Here is a 24,800-nt window from a genome sequence, read left to right as displayed (position 1 = left end):
TTGGAGAATTCAAGGTCATTCTTTCATGTTTTGCCAACCGTCGGTCAATCAGTTTCCAATCAAAGTGGTGCCTAATTCAGCAGTAATTCCCATCTCCTCCTCGGCGTTCCAGAGGCGTTAAAGCATTTCCCTTGTCTTCTCTCTGATCTTTATGCAGTGTGTCCAGCATGTCTTGCCAGGGCCAAACCAGCCCCCGTCAAGCTCTCTAATAATACCAGTTAAAATGTGAGAAGGACATGTCAGATCACACAATGTGCTACTGATGCTTCCATCGATCTTACTCCAGGAGATTTAGGTCTCATTTTATTTTCTTTGAAACATACCCAAATCATGTTCTTACGGTACTTTAATCCAACGTATTTCCATTTGAATTTCATGAGCAGCTTGAATTCAGGACATGGAGCAAAAAAAAACGTAAGATGCTTTGACAGATTCAAGCCTTTCAAATCATTCAATTTGCCATTCATTTTGACTTATCCATTTAATCAATTTTTTTAGACATCAACAGATTCAAAAGAGCAGAAACCAAACATTTGACTTTACATTCAAAGGGCAGGATCCACTGCAGATGGATTTGCACAACTCTTTTGCACCACCACTGTGCCATATTAGCTCACCTCTTCAGTCATCACGCTAAGTCTGAATGGGAGTGCCTCGTGCAATCATGGATCGCACAGAAATAACCTCATATCCGTTTTAATCCACAGAAAGCTCTCCTTTCCATGCTGGTATGGGCGTATATGGCACTTAAGGCTGTGTAAGGATATGATTAGATGACAGTTTTTACTGCTTTAAGGGTGTAACTAAACACTAAACTGAGAGAAGAGAAAATAAAATACTTTGTTTCAAACCTTTATTCCTTGGCTTTCTCTTTCTCCCTTGTGTTTTGCTGCGTTTGAACGATCCTTTTCCTGAAGGAACACAGGAAGTGTTTGGTTGTTCCAAAAAACACTCGAAGAAAGCTTTATGATGAAATCGATTTTGAAAGTTTTTGTAGCAGCATTTCATTTAGTGACATACAAGAATAAATAAACATCGCTTGTGCAACTTTATGAGACTTAAAATACATCAAACGTGTCCAAGTCCTCCAGCTCAGATTTACATGGTTGCTAGGAAGTGCTCCCTCACGCCCCTTGACTGAAATACATGTTCATGTTTTTCTGTATTGCAGTGGATGCTTTTAAGGAGCATTATGTCTGAGAACTTCAAAGCCTGCAAAGAGCACTCTCTTTCTGAAGTGTGCAGCAGCTTCAAAATGTCCAAATGGACAGGAATAGGCCCTCACTGGTATTGTGGTGATGCTAATGCATTGTGGCGCTATTTTTCCCATGTATGTCTTTTTACAGAACAAATATACAGTCAAAAATGAAGTACTATTAATCTTGTGGCTTATTTCATATTCACTTTATTTCCTTTTTTAAATAAAATTTAAAGGACAAATGCACTCTTTATGTTTTTTATGGCCTACGTGGGAAATAAACGGTCAACAATACCAGCAGGTACGCATGGAGACTTTTTACCATGCACGGCTCTGTGGCCACCATCATTGTCCACAAAGCCTCAGTCACACTCTATCCCCATGCTGCTTCCAGACTTTCTTGTATCACCTGGTTTTATTGATCCAGTTAACATTATCGTTCACAAGGTCACAGTCTTCAACTGTCTGTGTTTTCTCAGCTGAGGGTGCATTGCAGCGCTCCTTGGAGGATTGGAGATTCTTTCCTGCGATATAAAACCCTGCCCAAGTGAACGAGTGTTGACTTTATTTAATACGTCCGCCATATATATACATATATATATATATATATATTTTATGAGCGTCACACAAATGAAATGGTTTGCATTACGCTTGAACCATACGTCCCACAGAGGCATGCACGGCTGCAGACAGCTGGAAGTAACTTGAGCCCCTCAGTCACTTATCAGCCCTGGCATCCCTGCCATTTCCCATAGCCATCTTCAAGCCCGAAGAATCCAGCCATTGTTTTCATTTCTGTGGGCCCTGTGTTAACTCAGCAGTGCCCCGCTGATTGTTGCAGAGATATTAAAGAAAATGGTAGATTTGTCTTTGTCCGCATAACCCTGTCTTGTGACATCCAAGCTGTGCGAGTATGTGTGCTGAGGGGGGGTGGGGGGGGTTCAACTCGATGCAGTTCTAGAGAGCAGCTGCACCTGCCCGGTATGTCAACAACGGGGTCTGGAGCAGACACTCAAGAAGAGAGGTGGCTTTCACACCACTGGCCTCACCGAAGCTGCTTACTTTCCAAAGACAACAATGACCACGCTGCTCTTCTGCGCCGCGGAGCTTTTAGGCTCTATGGGCTTGGCGCCTGGTCTGTGAGGCCTCCAGATTATCTCCTGACTGAGTCCTCTACATACAAGCTTATTGGACTTCCTCATGTCCCCTTGTTTTCATGGCTCTAAAGTTTCCAGGATGCTTTTTTGACTGTCTGTTTTACACATAGAGACAGGATCCCCCGTGGGGGTTGTTAGGAGGTTACAGGGGGGTAGTAAAGAGGTCAGGGAGACACTGTCAGTCTATTTCCTTTCTCTGGCCTTGGGAAACATGCACCACAAGTCTTCTGCATATTTTTAGCGTCCTTGCTGTTTTTTGTCTGTGTGTCCACAGGAGAAGATAATGTCATTCCCAGTCCACGAGGACATTACTTTTTCACATGGATTACTTATTATTAGTGTTATATTTTACCCTCTTTAGCTATGGAATGGCTGCAACCAGCACACAGTCAGAATAATGCCCAGCGTCTGGAAACCATCAAGTTTATGTGTTGGTGTGTAAATCTCTCTTGCATAGAATTTCTATAATCCTTCGCTGGAGTTTTCCTCACAGTTTAATGTCTACAGCTGGAAGGGTGTGCACACTCACATGAGGTGGGGGTTTTTCTGGAGAGAAAAAGAACGCCTGAGTGTGTGAGTGTGTATTGTGTTTCTTCTTTTCAGTTCTACACTTTGACTTGAATTTTCAAACATGGGGTCTGATGACAAGAGTGTTATCTTCCATTAGACATTTACACAAGAACACATGTTAACTTGGAATAACATGTTTCTAAAAACGCCTTTCTTTGGGAAGTACATATTTATCTCTATTTTCCTTTTTATTCCTATAAAAATGAAATAGTTGCTCTGTTTGTCTGTTGGTCAATTGATGTAGTGTGTTCTTTGCAGGGAGTCACTGTGATCGGACGCATCCTGTCTCAAACTGAAAATGGTCGTGAACAATATCATCTGAGCCCGTGGCCTGGGTTACGTTACGGGAAGACTGTTACTCAGACATGTTTTACCTGCTGCACCACATTTATCCCTGGGTTATCTCTAAATGAATCATAACCGCCTCTCTTTTAGCTGCAGCTCATACCTTCTTCGGTATTATTTTTAATTATTACCTGCTTTTGTGTGACTGTTAGAACAACTGCTGATAACTAACAATACCATTTAAATAGAAAACAATGTGCACGTTGCTATGTAGAGATTACATCATCTCTAAACCATCTAGTTTGACATCATTCTCTGTGTTCTCTGGCAACAGTCACTTTTCATATTGTCCCTGTGTGCTTTGACATTATAGTTTATAGTTCATCCTAGTTTATTATTAAGTGTTGGGAGGATGTGTGTCTTCTGAAATAGAAGAAGAATTTAGCTCTGAGATAAAGTGCTATTGAAAGAAAAACCTCCACGAAAAGAAAAACATCCTTGAAGATGTTACGTGTAAACAGAGAGCTTGTTGAACCATATTAAGATTATCTTACCCAGACTGCAGTTCTTTCTTTCTAATTCCACAAGACAATTATCACTGAGTGAATTGGAAGGTATACATGCCAACAAAAATAAGTCATTTCTGTTTTGCTGTGGCCCACCTCTTTCTAATGCTTCACTCTGCAGCTGCACGGCGCTGTGGAAAACAAACTGTGGAGTGCAGCTGGGCTCCTCGAGACAGCAAAAGGGGAATTTTAATCCCTTTTAGTTCTTTGGGAACAGTCAGATTTATTTGGTCATAAAGAAAAGAAAAGCATCCCACCATCTGAGAAGGATTGGAAAGTGAGAAGACAAAATATGCCAGAACCCCTGTTGCAGACTAAGAAACAGTACGGGCCTGGAAATGATCCCCAACAGGTCGGATATAGTAACGATAGTGACACAGGGGGGAACCCAGCACAGCTCAACTCAGGCATACTTACACATACCCTAAGAGCAGACTAAATATGTTACGGCGCAGAGCCAGTGAAGGTTTAATCACCATGAAGCCCATATGCACTACTGTTAAAGGCCAACCTGCACGTGGATCTCCTCCGTTCACTGCAGCGCCATCTGAAAACGAACCATACAGAGGGCCTCAAACCATTTCCAGCTGTCCCGTCCCCGCTCCAGTATAACTCCTAACCTGATATGACAGGGCAAGACGAGGGTCAGGCCTCGAGGAAGATTCATAACATGTAACTCAAGCTAAAAGCATTATGTCCATAATTGCCTGTGGTTAAAAAAAAATGAAGATGGCCAAGTGCTGCACCGATTGTCACTCATGTTACCTTTATTAACTTCTCCTTTTACATCAGACACCAAAAGTCTTTACACATTTAATATGGCTAAAAACAATGAAAGGATACAATCATGCCCTGGTTGAATGTAACAAGTAGTTTCCATTTACTGAAGAGCAGCGTATAATTTCAGTTTTTATTGTTTTAAACTTTTCTACTGCTTTTGTGTGATCAAATATGACACATTTTTACAGAACAGACTGTCCAACCCTGTATGGTTCAAATGTCCAAAAGAGTTTATTGACACTGTCCAATATTCACTCTCTCTGTTCTGTTTTGTGTCTGTAAGGAAAATATCTGGCTTTTTAGCTGCTAAATGCTCAACTATATTCAGCAGCTAATTACTGAATGGTAATAGTAAGTCTGCTGTTTGGTGTAAGGTAATATTTGCTTTCATCATTATGAGCGACCTCTTCGCATCGTCACATTGCTGCGTGGTCGTTCCACAAGCTGCTCCTTTGCTACTTTAAAAAGTAAAAAAAAAGTAAAACATTATATTTGATTCTTCCTCAATTGCTTAATCATCCACCATTCCGATCATGCAATAATTTATTTGTAAATAATTTATCATTTTAACATGTGGTTGTGTGAATCAATATGTTAGCTATTTGTCATTAGCTCAACTCAGTAAATGTGATGTGGTACACATCAAATACAGTTTGGAGAAAGATAAAGAAATTACTACAGCCTTCTTTTTGCTGTCGAGTTGCTCTGGACATGTATTAGTCTGATATAATAAAATCCAAGAAGCATCTGGTATATTGTTCAAAGCTCCAGTAAGCTGAGGTGTATTAAAAAGATAGATGTCCATGTCCCTGCGAATGTCCTGAGAATAGAATCATCCCATTCCTCCGGTACCGAAGCAAAGGAAAGGCTGCAGACCCTAAAGCACTTCACTTGATTCAAGTGCAATAAAAAATTGGACCATTGCTCAAAAGCATCAACAATTGTACTGCTGCTTAGTTTCAGCCAGGCGTTTAATTTGGTCTATGGTTAAAGAATAACATTTGTCTGGTAAAAAACGGTACGATGCAACCACTTCTTTCTCTGCTGTTTTTTTTCTGTTTCTTTAATGATATGCCTTACCTTCTGTTAACTGCTTGAATTGAATGTCCCATTTTTGTATGAGAAAGCTTGTGGACTATGCCAAACATTAAAGATATGTAAAGAACGCATGCAAAGAACAGAGCCCCACTCATAAAAACTAGTGGCCATCAGGATGTTCAATACAAAGTATTCAGTCAAAGCCTTGGCCTCATTTCATTTCCTGAAACTCTTGATAATTCAGATTTTTTTTAAAAGACGGAGGGACAAGGGATGGAAAAGTAGGCCATTTTTATATATATATATATATATCATTTTAAAAGGGGTGCATGTGTGGGGGAGGGGTCAGCTCTTTATCATGCCTCACTGACCAACCTCCACTTTTCGGCCTTTAGGAGCATCCTGTGACCCTGCGACCCCCAGGACAATAGAGGCCAGGACGTTTCCCAGTGAGCGACGATGAAGCCAACAACAGGAACATGAGGAGTGCTCCTGGGAAACAAACTGTTTATTGTGCAGCAGGATGGACAGCCCCCAATGTCCCAGGCACTTACGTTCACACAGTCCCAGCGATAACCACACACCTTTACGCGATAAAATCTCCAGCGACAGGCAGGTGACTGCTTCAATGCTTCTGAATCATGCAGCAAAGGTTATAGAGACGCCCGTCTGTGTGTGTGTGTGTGTGTGTGTGTGTGTGTGAATGGCTGTAAGAAAAGTACATAGATAACAAGAATATTTCCCTTTGACCGAGATCACAAAATATTACCACACGCTGTGACCACTTAATACTTCTTTTATTATGCTGTTATATGAGTCTACTCTCTTTGTCCCAATACACATTTTCAACTGTTGATTTCCCTTCATTTCTGCACAGACTCAAGCCGTGATGATACATTTATATTTAGTCACTTTCCATTTGATAACAGTACCAAGACATTTGTTGGTGTTGCCACTGCCTGTCTGTTTGAGAGGAAATCCCTTCTTTGTCTCTCAAGGAAGCTCAACAAACTGGGAAAACCTGAATTTTACATCAGAACTCAAACAGCTGGAACGCATTTAATCACGGCGAGTCACCACCAAACGTATTAGTCAACACTCCAGACTAGTTATTACCTTGGCTCTGGAGACCGCTCATTGCAAGAGCAGCACAGTAAAACAGTTTCCATAGCTGTCAATCACTCTGCCAGAGCTTTTCTGCAACACAGAGACACAGAGGACTCGAGGGATTTATCTTTAAGTGCTTAACCCCAAAGGATTACTGGTTCTTTATGCCTATATGTGTGGTTTGTGTCTGTGCTCCACATGATGCTCATCTGATAAGGGTGGATCAGAGGTGACGGACACAAGGGACTGGATCAGATCTCATTCTTTCAGCTCCCTCCAGAGAGAAATTAAACCCCGATAATCACAGAAGAATTAGAAGGGGAAAAAAACACAAATTATTTTTGAGATAGCGCATCCATAATTCTCGCATGCTGTTGTAATGAGTAAGAATGTTTAGTTTTGTGATTTGTTTTAAATCCAAATGTGGAATGTAAAGTGTATTGGCACAAGAACTTTCAGTTTAGAGTGTTACATATTTAAATATATCATAATATATAGCATATAAATACTTTTCCATTGCTTTCTTTTCTTTTTAACTTTATTACATTCCAAAGGAGAACTGTTCACATTCAGCTTACAACATCTCTCCAATGGCTGAATTTCATTTAACCAATTAAGATATTGCTTTTGGAAACTACCACATCTGAGGCATTGGTTTGGTTTAATAATTTATGAAGCTTTTTGAAAGGGACCATTCTATTAAAGTGTTTTTTGAATGTTCAAAAAGGGTTCAAAGACACTCAATCAACAAACAAGTAATAACTGTTTGGTCTCTGAAAACGCTAATGAAGCATTATTGTTGAGCTTTAGACATCCCACAACCAGCTATGCAATTAAAACAATAAAACCTGCAGTGTACTCCACAGCCACAATTAAAGATTATTATGCTATTTAATAAGCACACCCTTGAAGCTATAAATGTTTATATGATTGCATCATTTAATACTTGTAGGCCAAAAAAACGTGCACCGTGTACCAGCTTGTTTTAATAATCCAAAATCCAAGTAGAAGACAAGGGGAAGCTTGATGCTTTTCCTATAAAAGGCTTTCTGTTGTTGATTTAAGTTTGTAAAGTGATGCCCACAAAAGTAAAATAAATATTTGAGGAATAACTCTATGGTTTTCTAGGTCACAGACCATCTTAACACAGACAAGCAAAATCAAATCACGGCTAAGGAAATGAGCCATGAAACACTGATTGCCCCGTACATAATAACCCTTTTTTCAGTTGCTTAGCTCAAGAATTATTTGATTGTGCAGAGTGCTGACTTCACTGAAAACATGAGCACTGCTTGCACATATTGCCTGAGTGTTTAATCAAATCAAGACCATTGATACAAAGAGTGAACAAATATCTCTCAGTATGTGGGAACAATGGATCTTTGTTCCGTAAGAGTGTCCTCAGAAAGCTAATATACTGACCGAAGGTAGAACACCTCTGGGGACTGAGAACCCAGCTTGTGCTCACCGATAATTGGCCTTGCTTTTATTGGATAATTTAGACATTTGCAAGATCCATTTAAGTTCAATTTGAAAATGACAGTGACCATGTGCTTTGTCCTGGCAATGGCTGCCATGGGAAAAACGCCATTGAGAGGAATATGCTTAAGCAGGGGTGCAGCTTTAGTATAATTGCAACAATAAGTGGAATGCCGTTTGTTACACAATGGAACTTCTACTAATGATGATTCATGTGACCAAAGAGACAGATCACTGGAGTCTGTTCAGTTCATGGTTTCAAATAACAGCACTATAGGCCATATTCCTCATGAGGTCAGCTAAGTTCCTACTCCCACCCATATCATCCCTGTTCTGCCACACTCAGGCCTCAGCTCATACATCAATCTGGAACTTGGGGCACCAGCTTTGTAACTAAAAACTCAACTTCTGCTTATAGCCGGGAAATTCCCCACACAGGTCAGCGATACGTTGCTTTATTGAAACCACAACATCGCTCGGTTATTGCTTTGAACATTTACACGGTAGCATGGCTGCGTAACTGAAGGGCTCACTATCTGTCCACTACAAACCTTATAGGTCTAAGTACACAGTAGCAAACTCACCAATGTGATTTGAGATTTCAGAGGAAGCTACAGTAGCATAACAGTGGGAGGCTTTGTAAACCGAGGCTTCACGCTCACAACTTGTGGGCTTGACTGTGTCTGAAAACCTCATGCTGATAAATGGCCTCTCCAGGAAGACAAACTCAGAACACAACGCCCCTGCTGCACAAGAACCAAACTGCTACCTCTGCTGCCGGCTGAATCTGATTACAGGCAGGCCCTGAGGACAGGCAGGTCATTGAGAGCACAGAGATGAGCAAACAATAAGATATTATCTGAAGGAATCTTTAGCTTTGCAAAGGAAAATGGTCCCTCTCAGTGTCACATTGACGATAGGATCCTCAACCTGACACTGAATCAGCCATTTAAGAAGAATGAACACTGTGACCCATTCATTCATACTCACTAAAATAATGAGAGCTCTTTTTTCACTCTTGTTTAAGACATATAAAGAGAAGCTCATGAGGCTTTGCAAGACAAGGCTTTGCAGAAACCAGAGCATGCAGCTGACTCAGTTGAATATGCCTTTACAATGATTGGGTATTGAATGAACAATTCTATAGTCTTTTTCTCCAGTCTTATGTTCGTGCAGATAATACACGTGTTTGCCGTTATTGTACTTTGCAGCTCCATTGTCATGTATATTTGCACTGGAGCAAATTCATTTCGAAACGAAAATTGAATAAGGTAATTTATTCAAAGCATTTAGCAACTGATTTGATAAATGACACATTTCTGGTGAGAGCTGGACATTATGCATTCTTGCCATCTTTCCTGTGTGTGTTTTTGTTCTTTTCAAATAGTGACATCTTGTGGACGTCTGGCCTCAAGCATTGTGCTGTAAATGTTTGGGACATGTTTCGTAGCCCTGTTGTTACAACACTGCATTCCTTACTCCCCTGATGATAGGGATAGTGATTGCGATGATGTTTTCAAAAAATGTATAAAAATAGACAATGACTTGTGATTTGAGGAAGTATATGAGATAAAATGACAAACCGACTGGAGAAAACAAGTGATATACAGATGTTTTGTCTAAATTGCCACTGTGGTTATCTGTCAAGTGTTGGAAGTGACACAACTTTTATTTTTTTGACCGTTTTAAATGAATAATAATGTTTTTAAATACAGCCATGGAGTCGTAGCCTCGTCGTCATTTACAGAATAGAAGTCTCGCGATATTACCCGAACCTGTTTGACAGGCACCAAGGGGAGGTGAGAAGAGAGACAGCAAAATAGCCCGGTTGTTCTGTTGCAAGCGAACGAAAGACCAACATTTAACACACAATTTGTCGTTTGGATTGAACTAAAAAACATACCAATCCTGCTGTGTATCAGACGCGATTTCCTGATAACACTACGTGAGGCCTGGAAGTACGCGGCCACAGAAGCCGAATTGTATGTGTGAAGGGCTAAGTGTTAGCTGGCAGGCTACATAGCATAGCCATTGCTTCAATGGCGTTGAAAAGAATTCAGAAGGTGAGTGTGATATATTTTTTTTCATGTGCTATCCTTACCCTCGGTTATTATTTGAGCATATATTCTCTATTAAGATCACACTGCTGTACTGCTCTGTATTTAGTATTTCCGTAGAAATGGTTGTTTAGTGCTCATTTTTAAAACAATTCTCAGACAAAGACGAGCTAACGGCTGGTGGCCATGTTGGTGCATTGCTACCGTGTTTGTTGGCTTTCGAAAACAACTCCCAACAGCGTCATTCTTTGAACAGCTAACTCGGTTTCGTTTAGTTCTGTGTTTAACGTTAGGTGAGTATTTACCTAGGAAAAAGGGGACAGGTAGCTCTTTATCCATACTTATTAAAATTGCTAAAATGCTGAACAGGTCATTTGGTAGTTGAGCGCTATGGCTAACGTCAGGTCGGTGGTTTGACTGACGTTTAACGTGACCGGATTTGGTTTTAATTCTTAGCTGGACACTTGTCTTGGTACTCGCGGTTGTTCACTAGCAGTATGGCTGCTGAGGTTTTTAGTTGCCGAATGACAGACGCCTGCTTGTTGCCAAAATTGAACCCTAGTGTCAGCGTGGCCATATATGGAATGGTAAATGGGCCACTGGATTAGGCCACGGTGTGTATTTATATAACGGGCTATAGACGGGCTTACTTCAAGTTAAATAACGGCCTTTCTTTTCAATGCAGCCATCTGTAATCTAGCTGTCAGTGCGTTGAATGGGATTTAATTTCTACGGCGTTTGGCTCTAGCCTTCACCTTTGTTTTTGTTACAATATTACAATCGACTGTATTTCTTGGCTTCATTTCTGTTCCATAGTTTTTAACCCTTTTTAAGTTGACATTTATGTTTCCCTAATTCAATAAGGAGGCCATCTGTCCCAAAATGACTATTTAGATGTCAACAACCTTAGCGCTAGAGTTTGGTCAATATCCAGCTTGTCAGGTTCGTTGTAGGCACCAGTTTGATTTTATGCAAACTAGTGTTAAGTGAACTTGGGCCACCTGCTCAGAATGATCCCCACCGAATAATACCCCCCTCCCTCCCGCCAGTAGCTCATTGCTTAAATACAGTAATTTATTCTGTTGGGTAAAACATGTTTTAAATCTGTATACTTTCATACATTTTGGTGAAATTATGGGTATTTCCTGTGGAATGTTAGGTAGGTAATTTGAATTTGGTCTTGTCATTATGGTTAGATATTTAAGTTAACGCATTCCTTGCGGACAGATTAGTTGTTGCAATGCATCAACAACTGACTAATAAATTCAAGGCTCATTCATTATGTGACTGTCTTGCCCACAGGAGCTGTCTGACCTGCAGAAGGACCCACCTGCTCAATGCTCCGCTGGACCAGTTGGAGAGGATTGTAAGTACTGAGGAAATTGCTGCATCAGTTTATGCTTGAAAGTAATAACTTATTTCTATGTATACATCAACTTTTTGAGACTACAATAGAAATGTATTTGTGTGTGTCTAAGAATGTAAATGTAAATGCATTATAAATCTTTTCCCCAGTGTTTCATTGGCAGGCAACAATAATGGGTCCGGTAAGTGAAATTGACTTTAAAACCAATAATAAATAAATAATAATAATAATAAAATAACCTATTCCTTTGACTAACTTGACTCGTTTTTATCTTTTTCAATAGAGTGACAGCCCTTACCAGAGCGGAGTGTTTTTCCTCACTATTCACTTTCCGACAGATTACCCCTTCAAACCACCCAAAGTGAGTGGATCTTTTCTCAGGCACCACACATTTCAGCTCACTTCTCATTCATTTACGGTAGGAGGGACAAATGGCAATTGGCTTCACTGGATCACCACAACATTGTTTTTCCACTTTGTCACAGGTCGCATTCACAACAAAAATTTACCACCCAAATATCAACAGCAATGGGAGTATTTGTCTGGATATACTGAGATCACAATGGTCACCTGCACTTACAGTATCAAAAGGTAAGCGATAATACAGCATTCATTAGTTTATTGACATTTACATTTATAGTAGTAGTTTATTGAATTAATGTTCACAGCAAACATACAGAACACCAGAGACCTGAGTTTGAAACCGCTGTATGCAGTGCTTGCGGTATTTAAGCTGCAATATACGGGAGCATTGCTATGGTAGTGTTTTCTGGGGATACTGCAAGACGTGTGCTACCTTTCCACCGTCTGTCGGAACAACGGCAGTGAGCTGGACAGCTGAGCACGCTCAAATGCACAAACGAGCATTATTAAACCTGAGCGGGTCATGCCAATAAGGCAAGGAAAAGCGCAGATGCAAACACAGAACCGGGAGAACGACTTAATTTTCTGCTTAGATATACATGAATCCACGCAATTTTTACATTGTAAATAGTTGTTTGCTGCTATATTAGTAATCTGAGTCATGGGTATTGCACCTTTTAATGTTAGTTGGTTTTGATTAATGATTCATAGGAGGCTTCATGTTGAAGAGTGATTTTGACACCCAAGTCCCATCACCCAGTTTAACTTTTTCCAGGCTCGTGTTGGTTTTCAACTGAGATTCTAGTGTCAAATGTTTAAGTGTAGATATTCCCTTTGATCAATGCTGCTTGGCCCTATTGTGATGAACATGTTAAGTCCAAATCACACATGGCTTTGCTGGTATTAGAGCAACCAATAAATCCACTGTCATTATCACATTGGGTTTCTGTTCATGGTATCTAATGGCTTTTTGATTGATTCCTCCACAGTATTATTGTCTATCTGCTCTCTTCTTTGCGACCCAAACCCGGATGACCCACTGGTACCAGAGATCGCTCACACATACAAGGCCGACAGGGAAAGGTGTGTGTAAAAACATCAATGAGTATAAACACATCTCTCGCCCTAGCTTACTGTCACGCTGACCTTTGTTACTAATTCCAAACTCTGCATGTATTTTACAGGTACAACAAATCAGCAAGAGAATGGACACATAAGTATGCAATGTGAAAATGCCAGTGAGATGAAAATACAAATGAAAACAAAATAAACACGTTTGATTTGTAACTTGAGGCAAATGAGCAACAGGTGAGGAGGAGGAGGGGGAAGAAGAAGAAGGAGGAGGAGGAGGAGGAAGTGATACAATGAGGTACAGTGCCACCTGGCTTTCCATGTGCTGAGCTGCTACCATGTGCTGTCCTTTATGACTTGTGTGAATCTGCTGAGCAGGACCTGATGGGCTCCTTAAAGCACTCCCATATGGAATACCGGAAACTCTTCACAGTCCATAACGCCACTCTCAGACTTTAAACTGTTACTCCTGCTATTGTGATTTTCACTATTGTTGTTGCTATCCACACTCATCATTTCGCCGTCAATGAGTCATGTTGTTGTTCTACTCTGAAGCAAATTTTTGGATTTATTTTTGAGATCGACTCTCCCTTCATTTTCAGAGGTACTGTCTGTGTCCCACTGGATGTCTTTTTATTGCTGTATTTCCATGTATTTAGTGGCCTTTCTGTGTTATGATTTTTGGTATGTGCAATTGAGGCAGAATGTTCCCTGTTGAACTCAAAATGGTGCAGTACCATTACCAGCAGTTACAATCTGTTGGCAAATACTGTGTCTACCCCGTAACAATGTGAAAGATGCAAAGAAGGATTGGTCTCTTATCACCCACACTGCATTTTAAATTGCAATAGTATTTAGTGGTTTTTGAGGACACTCTTGTAGGACGAATGTCAACCCGCATTTTTCTCACACATGCTGTCATTGCTTTTATTTTGTGTATAACACCGATGGCTGGTACCCATAGTGCACTGAATACTACTGTTTGACTTCTTACTTCTTGTGTAACTTTGAACATGGCTACTCTTTGGCGTATAGCTGAGCGGTGTGTCACCTCCTCAGTGCAGTTACTCAGGTATCTAACCAAATCATCAGCCTTTTACATGCAGTGACCCATTGTGAGAAAAATGACCAGATGCCGTAACATCATTAAAATGTGCTTCTCTACCTTAACTGGTTTGTTCATATACAAGAAAAAGCTCACACTGAAGAGACTAAATTAATTAAAAGAAGAAAAAAAAGACCAGCTCTTCATACATCTAGACCAGCACAGTCTGTGTTGCGTAAAAGTGCCCCGTCCAAAAAGTAGTCGTTTTGTCTCGACTAGGCCTTTTTCAATTATCCCCGAGTTCTTCTCATAAGCATCATCATTGAGTTTTTAGCAACACCTGGATGGGAGCAGCTTTTAAACAACGCTACTGTTTTAAATGGAATGCCCTTTGGTTACAGCCGCCACCAGTTATATTTAAAATGGGAACTTAAACAGGCATGGCATCTTTCAGAACCTAGTCATATGAAGTCATTTGCATCTTGTTGCTCAACATTAAGAAATACAGTTTTCATGACAACTTAATCAAGTGATGTGAAGAGTCAGCATTTCTTTCTGTTCGTATGCGGGTCTGCAAAGATTTGTTTTGTTTTGGAATGAACAATCCACACTAACCGTGCAACCGTTTGTCTCAGTGAAACATTGGTGACCTTTTGTATTGTATCTTTGAAAGCTTTAGTGGTAGGTTTATTCATCTTCATTCATGTCACCAGAATTGAACAAGATTGTGATGTGTCATAATGTAATATCGGTTTTAATATAATTCATTGTGGCTGTTGGGTAAAATAGTTAGGAAATGCTTCTTTTTTTTTTCTTACTTTTGTTTTTTTTAATCATGGCTCATAATGTGCTGATGCTGCCAATATAAAGGGAATTGTTTGATATAAAGGGGAAGAAATTAATCCTTTGAGGCATTTTGGAGTGAATTCATCCAAATAGGCCCATAGTAAAGCACTGACATTTTAGAGACCTTGATTTTAGAATCAACACCATTGTTCACGCGCCAATTATAGATTTTTATCATTGTCAACTGCTGTAGAGAAAATTGTCAAAACAAGTCATTTTGATGAACAGTGTACACTAAAAAAAATTGAAAATATAACCTCAAAATGCAGTGAAAGTTTTTTCTCGACCCGACCATAAACTAAAATAACTTAATAGTAATAGTTCAAGCTTTGTGTGCATTGTTTGTCCAGCTATTTATTTCAGAGCTGAGTATCTCCCTACTGTACCAATGAATGCAGCCTCGATTCATCATGTGAGTGGTGCGACATTGAATTCCTTTGTCCAGTGTGCTCAATAGAGTTTATATAGGCAGCTTGGCATGCTTTGCACTCTGGTGAACCTTCTCACAGCCATTTGCCAGATATCAGGGATTTCGTTACAATTCATCTGCCTAACACCTCTGACTAAAATTTTAGCCTTAACCCTCATTTTGTGTGTGCATATATATAGCGAGAGAGAGAGAGAGAGAACATTGTCATAATCTGTAAATTTGCTATCAGGGCTGTATCCCTTAAACGGGTGATTCATTTCATCTAAAGACATGGTAATCTGCTTGAACAGTAACAAAATTTTGGTTGAAAATGTCAGCCTGGCTTTCTCTTGACAGCTGGACCAGCCTTCATGCATCTCAAAAATTGGAATATGTCTGCTTGAAATGCCACCACGAACGTCCACTTGTCATCACATAGCCTACACAAGATAACTATTGACCTTGTCATGACATATAAATAAAGCTCATCTTGGTTTACCGTTGCCTGCAATCCTTTCAGTGGGTCTTTATTGTGTAGCAATGACTACCCATAACCACTTGCATTAAATGAGTGACCACAAACACTGTGATCCATAAGCAGAAAAGGTCATGCAAATGTATTATTTAAATGTGTTTTTATGTTTCGCCGTCGCCGAGTGGTACCTGGCACTCTGGGGTGCGCTTGATTCCGTGAGCTCCCGAGCGGGGTCTGTGCGGTGCAGACTGCGTTTTCGTGCAGACGTCTTGAGACAGGCACGTGCAGAGATAGACCCCCCAGTGGTGCTCAAGCACCTGCCTCTTTTGCCCCGGACAAGAAAAGTGTCCCTTCTGCTTGAGTCCGATCTTTTCTTCATTCATTAATATTTAATACAAATGACAGAAGCAGAGGAAATGTAACTGCGACAGCGCGGCTCTTTTAGCTCGGTAGCAATCGCCCAAAAGAGACCGGAAACACCGCAAATGATCGGTTTCGGGCAATGCGAACTTTAGCAACCGCTTTAGGACACATTTGAGCTAAGAGCGCAATTCAAGTGGGCGTCATGAGCAATGCGAATGAATGAGATGGTGCGAGATCTTGCAAGGAGACCTGGGAATTTTCTCTAGGCTACGGAAATGAATGTGATACACAACGTATTGTGGCTACAACTATTTTCTACCTAAAGGCGGCTATGAAATTCATATTTATAGCAGCAACACCCTCTAACTGTCACATTATTCATGATAATTGATATTGAAGTACCTTATTGCTTAAGTACAATATGGCCTTTGCTGTTTTGGCCTGTTATCCACTTATTTATGCAATTTCAGTAAGTTTGTTAACAAAAATAAATATTTTAGTTGTAAATATCCTTCCGTGTTTTATATTTTATTATTGTTTTTAATTTCATGAATTATTTTGGCGATGGGTGCACTTTTGTTTTGGTCTGACCACCTGCCCCCAAAAAATGTCGGTCCAAGTGCCTGCTGTGAGACATATCCTTCTTTCTTAAGTGGGAATTGTGTGCATGGAAATAACTATTCTGACATTGTTTTGCACAGATGCGTGGCAGAGTAGACTAAAAGAAGGCAAACCTAGCTCCGTGAGTGCGGAGTGTCCCTTTGAACTAGTTTAACGTCACTGCCGGACTGCACAGCTGAAAGGCAGCGTCATCGCCACTCCCCCCCAATAGGAAGGGCGCATCACGGATAGCTAGCTGGCTAGCTGTACCCCGCACTACGATGGCAGTTAACCTCAGCAAGAATGGCCCGGCATTAACAGCTGCATTTAAAGAGGTGGTAGATGAAAAATCCAATACCAACTGGTAAGGCGCGGCCTTTTCAAAACAGTGTCAGCGCTTTGGGTAGGAGGCGTTATGTTAGCTTCAGCGTTGGCTAGCGTTCAGCCTTTCGTCAAGTAACGTTCAATGAACGGTAACCTAACGATGTGTAAACGTATCCTGGGACTAAATATTACTTTGTCAACTACAGCAGCCCTTCTAATCATTAATGTATCCAAAACGTAGCTCCGTGGGATTTTATGCTTTTTCCCACATGTATTGCCGGTCTGACGTACGTTACATTGACGCGATAGATGAGCTAACTGAATAGCTAGCGTTAACTTAACAGTTGGTCAGCGAGCTACTCGTGACAAACACAAGCGCTAACGCAATTCACCTTCGTCTATTCTATGATAATAGGAGTACAACGTTGTTTATTAAGCCATTTCATGAATTGGTTGGCGGCTACCTGACCCAACTTCCTGGTAAAATATCAGAAGTAAAAAAAAAAGGCCAATATGTGAAAGCAAATCCAGAGACTTCCTCTTGGCCCCACCACACGTTACAGAAGTGCGTGTGCTTGGTTTGAAGTTGAACTAAAACTTGTTGATGACAGCTGCAGTGTTTAAGGATGACCTGAATTAATTAAATTCAAAGAGCAATTGCCCGGGGAATCCCGTTGGCCTCATATTAGGCCTGACATACTTGCAAGCATAACAGTTTGCTATTCAATTAGAGCAGCAACTAAAGATTTTTCTTCAACACCAGATTATTTTCTGTACTCCTGAAATGGTTGGTTTTTTTAGCATGAAATATAAATTGCAATCATGATTTCCCAAAGCCTGAGTCTGTAAAATCTATTTCTTTGTGTGAACAAAATGTAACATTCAGGTTACGCCCTACAGATTTAAGAGGTTTGTGCTAGGTACAATTCCTGAAATGATGATTTAAACTGTTGCAGTTTTATCTCTCTCTCGTCCTCTTAATAGTCCACACTGAATGCTGCTGTTGTCTGACTTTGGGATTCAGGAAAACGGTTTAGTTGAGTTTGTGAGCTCAGACCGACACATAGGACACGCACAATGTGGCCGTAGCGTTGGTACCACAACGGCAAACTGAAGGGATTGGAGTGTAGAGCCAGGATAAATGCACAGCAGGAGCTTGAGGAGTGGCCAGGTCTCTGGGATACAGGTTGATTGGCAGCAGGAGGGAAATTGAGTGCCACAGACAGAGAGACACACACTGAAACAGAGATGGAACAAACGGGTCGATACATGAAACCCCATGAGGAAAGCAGGAGGAATAATGGCCAGGCAAAGCCAAACCACGACAGCTAGATTACTGAAAGTGTAATTGTTTCTAAAATGGCAGCAATATTTAATTTACGCTATCATATCTCTGTGAAATGTTTTCTGTTGGAATTACGTGTGATCGTTGCATAAAATCTGTATCTGAAACGTCTATTGTTTTGTCTGTTATCAAATGGTGCACATTGACCCCCTGGAACAGACTCTTGTTTAGCTGGTATTTTAATAGCCTTAATCCTGTGTTTTTTTCACAGGGCCCTGTTCACCTACGAGGGAAACAGTAATGATATCCGTCTGGCGGAGAAGGGAGGTGAGTAACTGAGTAGATGTTGATATCATGGTTCTATCAGCCAAATACAATATTATCAAGTGTGTGTGCAGGAATCCCATTGTCGACATTTCAGAAGGGCTTACAGTATTGAACCATCTGCACAAAAGGAGTGCTTGGCCCTGCTATCTACCCACATAATTTGTTAGAAGAAAAAATGTCCACCGTTGCACAACCAACCACGGTAGCCATTTAACTTTTCCACAATGTCAGATGGAGGACTGGAGGAGTTGGTTGAAGAGTTGAACAGTGGAAAAGTGATGTATGCTTTCTGCCGGGTCCTGGATCCAAATTCTGGCCTGCCTAAATATGTCCTCATCAACTGGGTTTGTGCTACACTTAACAATTGTACATTTATCTTTTTTTAATTTTATTTTTTAAAAGTGTCCCTCTTGGAACTTAGTCACCCTTTTGTGTTTCAGACTGGAGAAGGAGTAAAGGACGCAAGGAAAGGATTATGTGCAAATCACGTCAGTTCCATGGCCAATTTTCTGAGGGTAACGTCTTAACAATTCTTTGTCTGACTTTTGACGTTTGCAGAGGATGTTGTATGTATTTTTAGACTGCTCGCTCGTGATGGTTTTGCAATAAACTCAAAGACAACATTAGAGTAATTGGCCTTCATCTCATCCCCATCTATTGGTGCAAGAATTGAAATGACCTTTTATTAAATTGTGTTTTCAGGGGGCCCATGTCACAATAAACGCCAGAGCAGAAGAGGATGTGGAGCCCGAGGTGATCATGCAAAAGGTGGCCAAAGCCTCTGGAGCCAACTACAACTTCCACAAAGAAGCTTCCAACCGCTTCCAGGACAGCGGCCCTCAGGGGCCCGTGGTACGCAGTTCCTGCCTCTTGCTCTCCTGTTCACACATGTTTCCTGCTAGAAAGATAAGCAGAGGGTTGCAGCCTAACTTGACACCTAATCTCAAAACATGGATACATTCAATGCGTTTTTTTTTTGTTCCCACACTCGACCAGCTCCGCCACTGGAATAAAGTTTCAACAAACAAACTTTTAAAGGAGAAAACCTGCTAAATGCTGGCTTTTAGGCTATAGATACTTACAAACGGTTTTGTGGTTGGATCCCACTGTAATTTGGTTTTCTTTTTACAATGTAAAAGGGTATCAAATTGCTTTTTATGTTTCCTTTTATGTAGGGCTCAGTGTACCAGAAGACCAATGCCATATCCGAAATCAAAAAGACCAATAAAGACAACTTCTGGGCTCAAACCGAGGTAGGCTCCTCCACTAAGCTGCTGCATACATAATCTTCATCTCAGACAAGAATACATAGTATCTCTCTTAAAAATAAATAAATTAGAATCATTATTGGCATATTGCTTGAGTTTGCAGTTTTCAAATATTTACATTTCTTTTTAAAAGACCATAAAAATACAAGGCATGCAGTTTTGGATCAATCATGAAGTCTGCAAAAGTGCTCTTCTAACTTGCTCCTTGTCTGCAGTTTTTGTTCACCCCCCCCCCCCCATACCTGTCAAAGTCCAGAAAGCAGTGCTTATTGCGGTGTACTTTTAATGGATAAACAAGACGACCAAATCAAGATTTATAATAATTTGCAAGATACCAAACCCATTGCTGAATTTTAGAAAGAAGAGGAAAAACGTCGCGTGACTGAGCGACTTAAGGCAGACGAAGAGCGGCAGCACCTGGAAAAGGAGAGAAAAGACCGAGAGGCCAAGGAGACGGTGCAGAGGGACAAAAGAGACAAGGACAGGGCCACCCAAATAGACCAACAAAAGTAGGTAGAAGCTGAAGGAAAGCCACTGGTTGCAAGGGTTGAAGTAAAATACATATATTGTCTTAATTGTGTTTTTTTTTTTTTTTTTTTTTTAATTTTAAAGGAAGTACGAGCAGCAGCAGGGTGCTGTGACCAAAGACCAGGAGAAACGCGCGGTGAGTGCCTCACAAGATTTTCTTTGAGTTAATGGAATTCAACCGTGAAGTAACCTGACCGATAAAAGTAATTAGATGCTGAAAAGAGCACACACCCTGTTAAGGCACTAAGGTAGCTAATGTCAGCCGTGCCAACATTGATATCAACATTATCAGGAGGAGGAGACCCAGGTGGCCCAGAAGAAAGCAGTCCAGAGAGGTGAATCTGTGGAAAAGGCCAATGTGAGTTCCCCTCCCTGAAAGTGCTCCCTTGTGGCCGAACCACTCTCCTTTTTAATTGTTAAGTGTTGGTGTCTTTCTAATCAAATGGCAACCATTTGACGCTCAATATAACACCTCTTTTCCACTCTTTGCTTTATGAGCTCTCCTTTTTCCAGGGTCATCTACGGCGTAACATCTGTCTTTTCTGTAATTCTTCTCTCTGCAACACTTCCACAGCGTTTTTAATGACCTGCGACTCTAATGCTTATCGCATGTATTGTTTGTTTCGCCTTTTTCTTTTCTTTTCTTCTAGGAGGCGGCTTCTCTCATCTCTCAGCGTGCTATGAACCCCAGAGAGATGTTCAAGCAGAGAGAGCGGGGAATAACTCCCAGCGACTCAGACGTTCCCTCTGCCGCCCCTGCTGCCCCTGCAGCGCCTGCCAGCCCCCAGCCAGGTACCAGCCATGCATACGCTTCGACCTCTCCAAATCCGCTTGCGTTAGATCTCACAGCCCTTCCTCATTGCTGCATGGCTCTCTTAGCATCCAGCTAGTGGCAAGTATAAACCTGTCTATCTGGAGGAGGTTGCCTCGTGTCTTTTTCAGAGGTTTAACTTTCCATGAGATATAGTCCTACTTAATGCTGTATCTCCACCATTGTGTTGGCGCTTCTGCTCAACCAGTCTGTGTCCGCTCTCCTTTTTTTTTTTTTTTTTTTGTTGCTTCCCAGGCCGTCTGCAAAGCCCTTTTCTGTCTAAGCCAGTGTATGAAAGTGAGCGAGCCAGTTCGCCTCAGCGCCAATCTTCTCCTGTGCCAGCAGCCGCTGCCTCTCCTGTCCGCGCCACAGGTGTGAGATCTCACACGCACACAAGCTAGTACATACAAAAATGCATGCACTATGTTTTGGTTGTCAGTTTCATACTTAAGTTAAATCTCCCAAGCTTCCATGTTTGTTTTTGATCATCTTCAAAGTCCTTATCACAACTTGCATTGTGAGTCATGCCTCCTTTCAATGTACTTGTTTTCCTAAGAAACCTTCAGATTATTATTTTGTTGCTCTTCATGTGAAACGCTCACGTCTGAGAGGGCGGATGGTTGTTTCCAGCCTGCGTGGACTTGTGAATGTGTTCCCCTGTGTACATGCATGTCTGTGCTTGTGTTTTGGGGGACAAGAGCCTGATGTGGATGATGGACAGTCTTGGTGTGAGTATGATGAGCAGGAGGAGACCCCCCAGGAGCCGTTTGAAGGTGGGGCCACTTTCTCACACACATCAGTGTTGGGCATGGGCTCTCCAACCCACCCGTTTGCTTCTCATATTATTTTGTCATTTGTTCAAAGCACATTATTCCCTCCAGTCAAATGGTGCTCTTATGATCAGCTGCTGCCACCTACTGGTTGTTGGTCGGGTCAGACACGTCATACTGATACTAATCTGTCTTTTCAGAGAAGACCTCGGTTGTCACCTCCTACATCAAAGAGACTGCTTGTGAAGAACCAGCTGAGGTGATTGTTTGCTTCTTTTATCAGGACATGCTATGACTGTTTTCGTCATAAGTAATGGCTGATTAAATAACCTCTGCATCTATAAAACATCACACTGTTGTGATTGCTAAGTCAACGATCACTTTCACAGCCCACAGAAGAGGTCAGATATAAAGTGGCAAAGTTAGCTGTTGCTAACTAACCTGCTACAAGTGGAGCCATGTATTGATAACTTCTACAAAAGAGTGGATTAAGCGGAGAACACTCCCAGAAAAGAGAGTTCCTGCTGAATGACTAGAAGTCCTAAAGATAATGTTTGACAATGTTGCCCAAAACGTTGAAGGAAGAATAACACTGCCTCGGTTGCATGTCTCCACACAAGATTATGCCCCCAAGTGTGAAACCGCATTTCACTTCTGTAGGCAACCAAAACTCAGCAAGTGGTGCCACACAACTGCCTCTAAGAAAACATGCACGTCAACAAGCCGTTGTCACAGTCAACCTATCGAAGCTGGACATTTTTTCAGTCACTAAATGACTAAATTAAAGTGTGTGTACTGCCATATACTGAAGTGAAACTAATGCTAGCTGAGCTAAATACGGTGTCGGCCGCAGCCCATAGCAACTACTTTTGGCACGCAGCCAAGCAGGGCCTATTTCATTTTATCTAAATGTACTTATGCATAAATAAAACTACCACTTGGTGAATCTTTTATATAACCATTTGTATTGTGTCATAAACGATTGCTTAACTGAAACACCACTTTACTTATTCCACTCCCAGGTGGAGGAGACTAACTCTCATGAGGTGACTCCTGAGGAGATACCGGACAAAGGCACCTGTGCGAGAGCCTTGTACGACTACCAGGCTGGTGAGTTTTATTTTTGTGTCTTATCACAATGCTGTAAGTCAAAAAAACGATTTATTAATCCGTCAACTGTCGCTAATAAAGCAACGTATGACCTCTTTTAGCATAGATTTGCCCCCTTCACAAAAAATATTTAAACCACACTAAATCTCCATCATTGTCGATTTATTTTTTTTCTAATCCGTTACAAAATAAGTTGTTAAAACAACTCAAGCATGTGGATCCACTTTAAGATTTATCTGAGTGAGGGAAGCTCATGCATTTGGAAACTGAAATGTATGCATTGAATTAATACAACAAGCATATGATGTACTTCCTAGAAATGTGCACGCTGTGAATCGGTGCATCGCTACTGCAAATGTTGGATGACGCTCCTAAGACACTGCTCTTCTCCCCAGCTGATGACACAGAGATCTCATTCGATCCTGACGATACCATCACCGGGATTGAGATGATAGACGAAGGCTGGTGGCGGGGCTACAGCCCGGACGGCCATTTTGGAATGTTCCCAGCCAATTACGTGGAGCTAATCTAGCGCAGCCCCCTCCTCCCTACCCCCCGCTTGCAGCTTATCACACTGGCAGTCCCAGAGGACATCTGCAGTAAAACAACACAGTCGGTCTTTGCACACAATTGAGCTGATCAGGCTGAAACTGAGTGAATGATCCCCCACATCATGGACCAATGAACGCAGGGCAATTAAAAAGTCCTTTTCAAGAAAGCAATTGCATTACATTTTTGATGTTGTGAGCAACTGGTGGCATAGTTTAGGGAATTGAGAAGAAGCATAGTCTGATCAAGGCTCCCACTTCTCCACCCAAAATACATCTATTTTCCTTTAAATGTGATGCAGTACAAAATCAGCCTTTAAATACCTAGTAACGTCTAGTTCACATTCCTTACAAAGTGGCTTCAGTTCTATTTCAGGTATAATTTTGTTGTTACTTGTAGCAAATTTTCCTGTTTGATTGAGAGAGAAAAAATTAGATATCTATCAAAGATGATGGTACAAGATACAGTGTAATCCTTTGCCTTTCTCCACCAGCAGACTGAACTTTCCTTTTTCATGTGATTAGTGCTGTGTGAATTCCAATCCATGTTTTAGTACTGCTCTCTCACTGTGGTTGAAGTGAATATTTAAGACAAAGCAGCTTGCTGTGCTCTGGGTGGATCTGCCAGGAAATGCAAACATCGGTTCAGTTCCTTTTAACTGTGACTCTATCGTTTTCATTCATTCGTCATTTGAACCAGATTGTCAACATATTTCACATTTTGGGGGACACGCTTAAGAGGAGAAAACGGTTATTTTGCTTTGTGCGAATCTCGCTGGTCTGAGGTTGAATTTGAGTGGATTACAGATCCCTAATAAGTAGTTGTTGCGGTGCCATAATGATGTAACGTGAATGCGGTGACATTTTAATTGGAAATTGCTATGTTCACTGTTTTTATAATGGAACAAAATTCTTCCTCTTTTGTGCTTTTGAGGTCAGTCTATAAAATAAATCTAAGGGCATCATGTATCCATTGCATTATTGTTTTTCCAGAGTCTATTGTAATGCACAGATGTTCTTCAAAATAAAATAAATAACCAAAGTGGTGTCACGT

At 41.0% G+C, this 24,800-nt stretch overlaps 2 protein-coding genes across 6 annotated transcripts; both read left to right on the top strand.

Annotated features, from left to right (window-relative positions):
- The first annotated feature begins 9,938 nt into the window (after positions 1 to 9,938).
- ube2d4 (ubiquitin-conjugating enzyme E2D 4 (putative)) lies at positions 9,939 to 15,840 on the top strand. The gene is made up of 7 exons (XM_037481722.2): positions 9,939 to 10,243; positions 11,540 to 11,603; positions 11,753 to 11,784; positions 11,887 to 11,964; positions 12,089 to 12,194; positions 12,956 to 13,049; positions 13,151 to 15,840. Exons 1-7 carry the CDS (start codon positions 10,220 to 10,222, stop codon positions 13,194 to 13,196), a joined length of 444 nt encoding a protein of 147 aa, XP_037337619.1. The 5' UTR covers positions 9,939 to 10,219; the 3' UTR covers positions 13,197 to 15,840.
- Positions 15,841 to 16,979: 1,139 nt separating this feature from the next.
- dbnlb (drebrin-like b) lies at positions 16,980 to 24,792 on the top strand. Of its 5 annotated transcripts, XM_037481658.2 has the most exons (15): positions 16,980 to 17,139; positions 18,656 to 18,711; positions 18,943 to 19,055; positions 19,152 to 19,226; positions 19,414 to 19,563; positions 19,887 to 19,964; positions 20,337 to 20,488; positions 20,592 to 20,643; positions 20,800 to 20,865; positions 21,158 to 21,299; positions 21,574 to 21,690; positions 22,017 to 22,091; positions 22,289 to 22,347; positions 23,111 to 23,198; positions 23,594 to 24,792. In XM_037481658.2, the coding sequence occupies exons 1-15, from the start codon at positions 17,057 to 17,059 to the stop codon at positions 23,728 to 23,730; spliced, it is 1,443 nt and encodes a 480-aa protein (XP_037337555.1). In that variant the 5' UTR covers positions 16,980 to 17,056; the 3' UTR covers positions 23,731 to 24,792. The 5 variants fall into 5 exon arrangements, with proteins under 5 accessions (XP_037337555.1, XP_037337556.1, XP_037337558.1 ...); XM_037481659.2 differs by lacking the exon at positions 20,800 to 20,865; XM_037481661.2 differs by lacking the exon at positions 21,574 to 21,690.
- The last annotated feature ends 8 nt before the right edge of the window (positions 24,793 to 24,800 follow it).

This window comes from Pungitius pungitius, chromosome 5 (assembly GCF_949316345.1).
Source record: "Pungitius pungitius chromosome 5, fPunPun2.1, whole genome shotgun sequence".
NCBI lineage: Eukaryota > Metazoa > Chordata > Actinopteri > Perciformes > Gasterosteidae > Pungitius > Pungitius pungitius.
The sequence above is the reverse complement of the archived record's forward strand: the minus strand, read 5'-3'. Positions and strand labels throughout refer to the sequence as shown.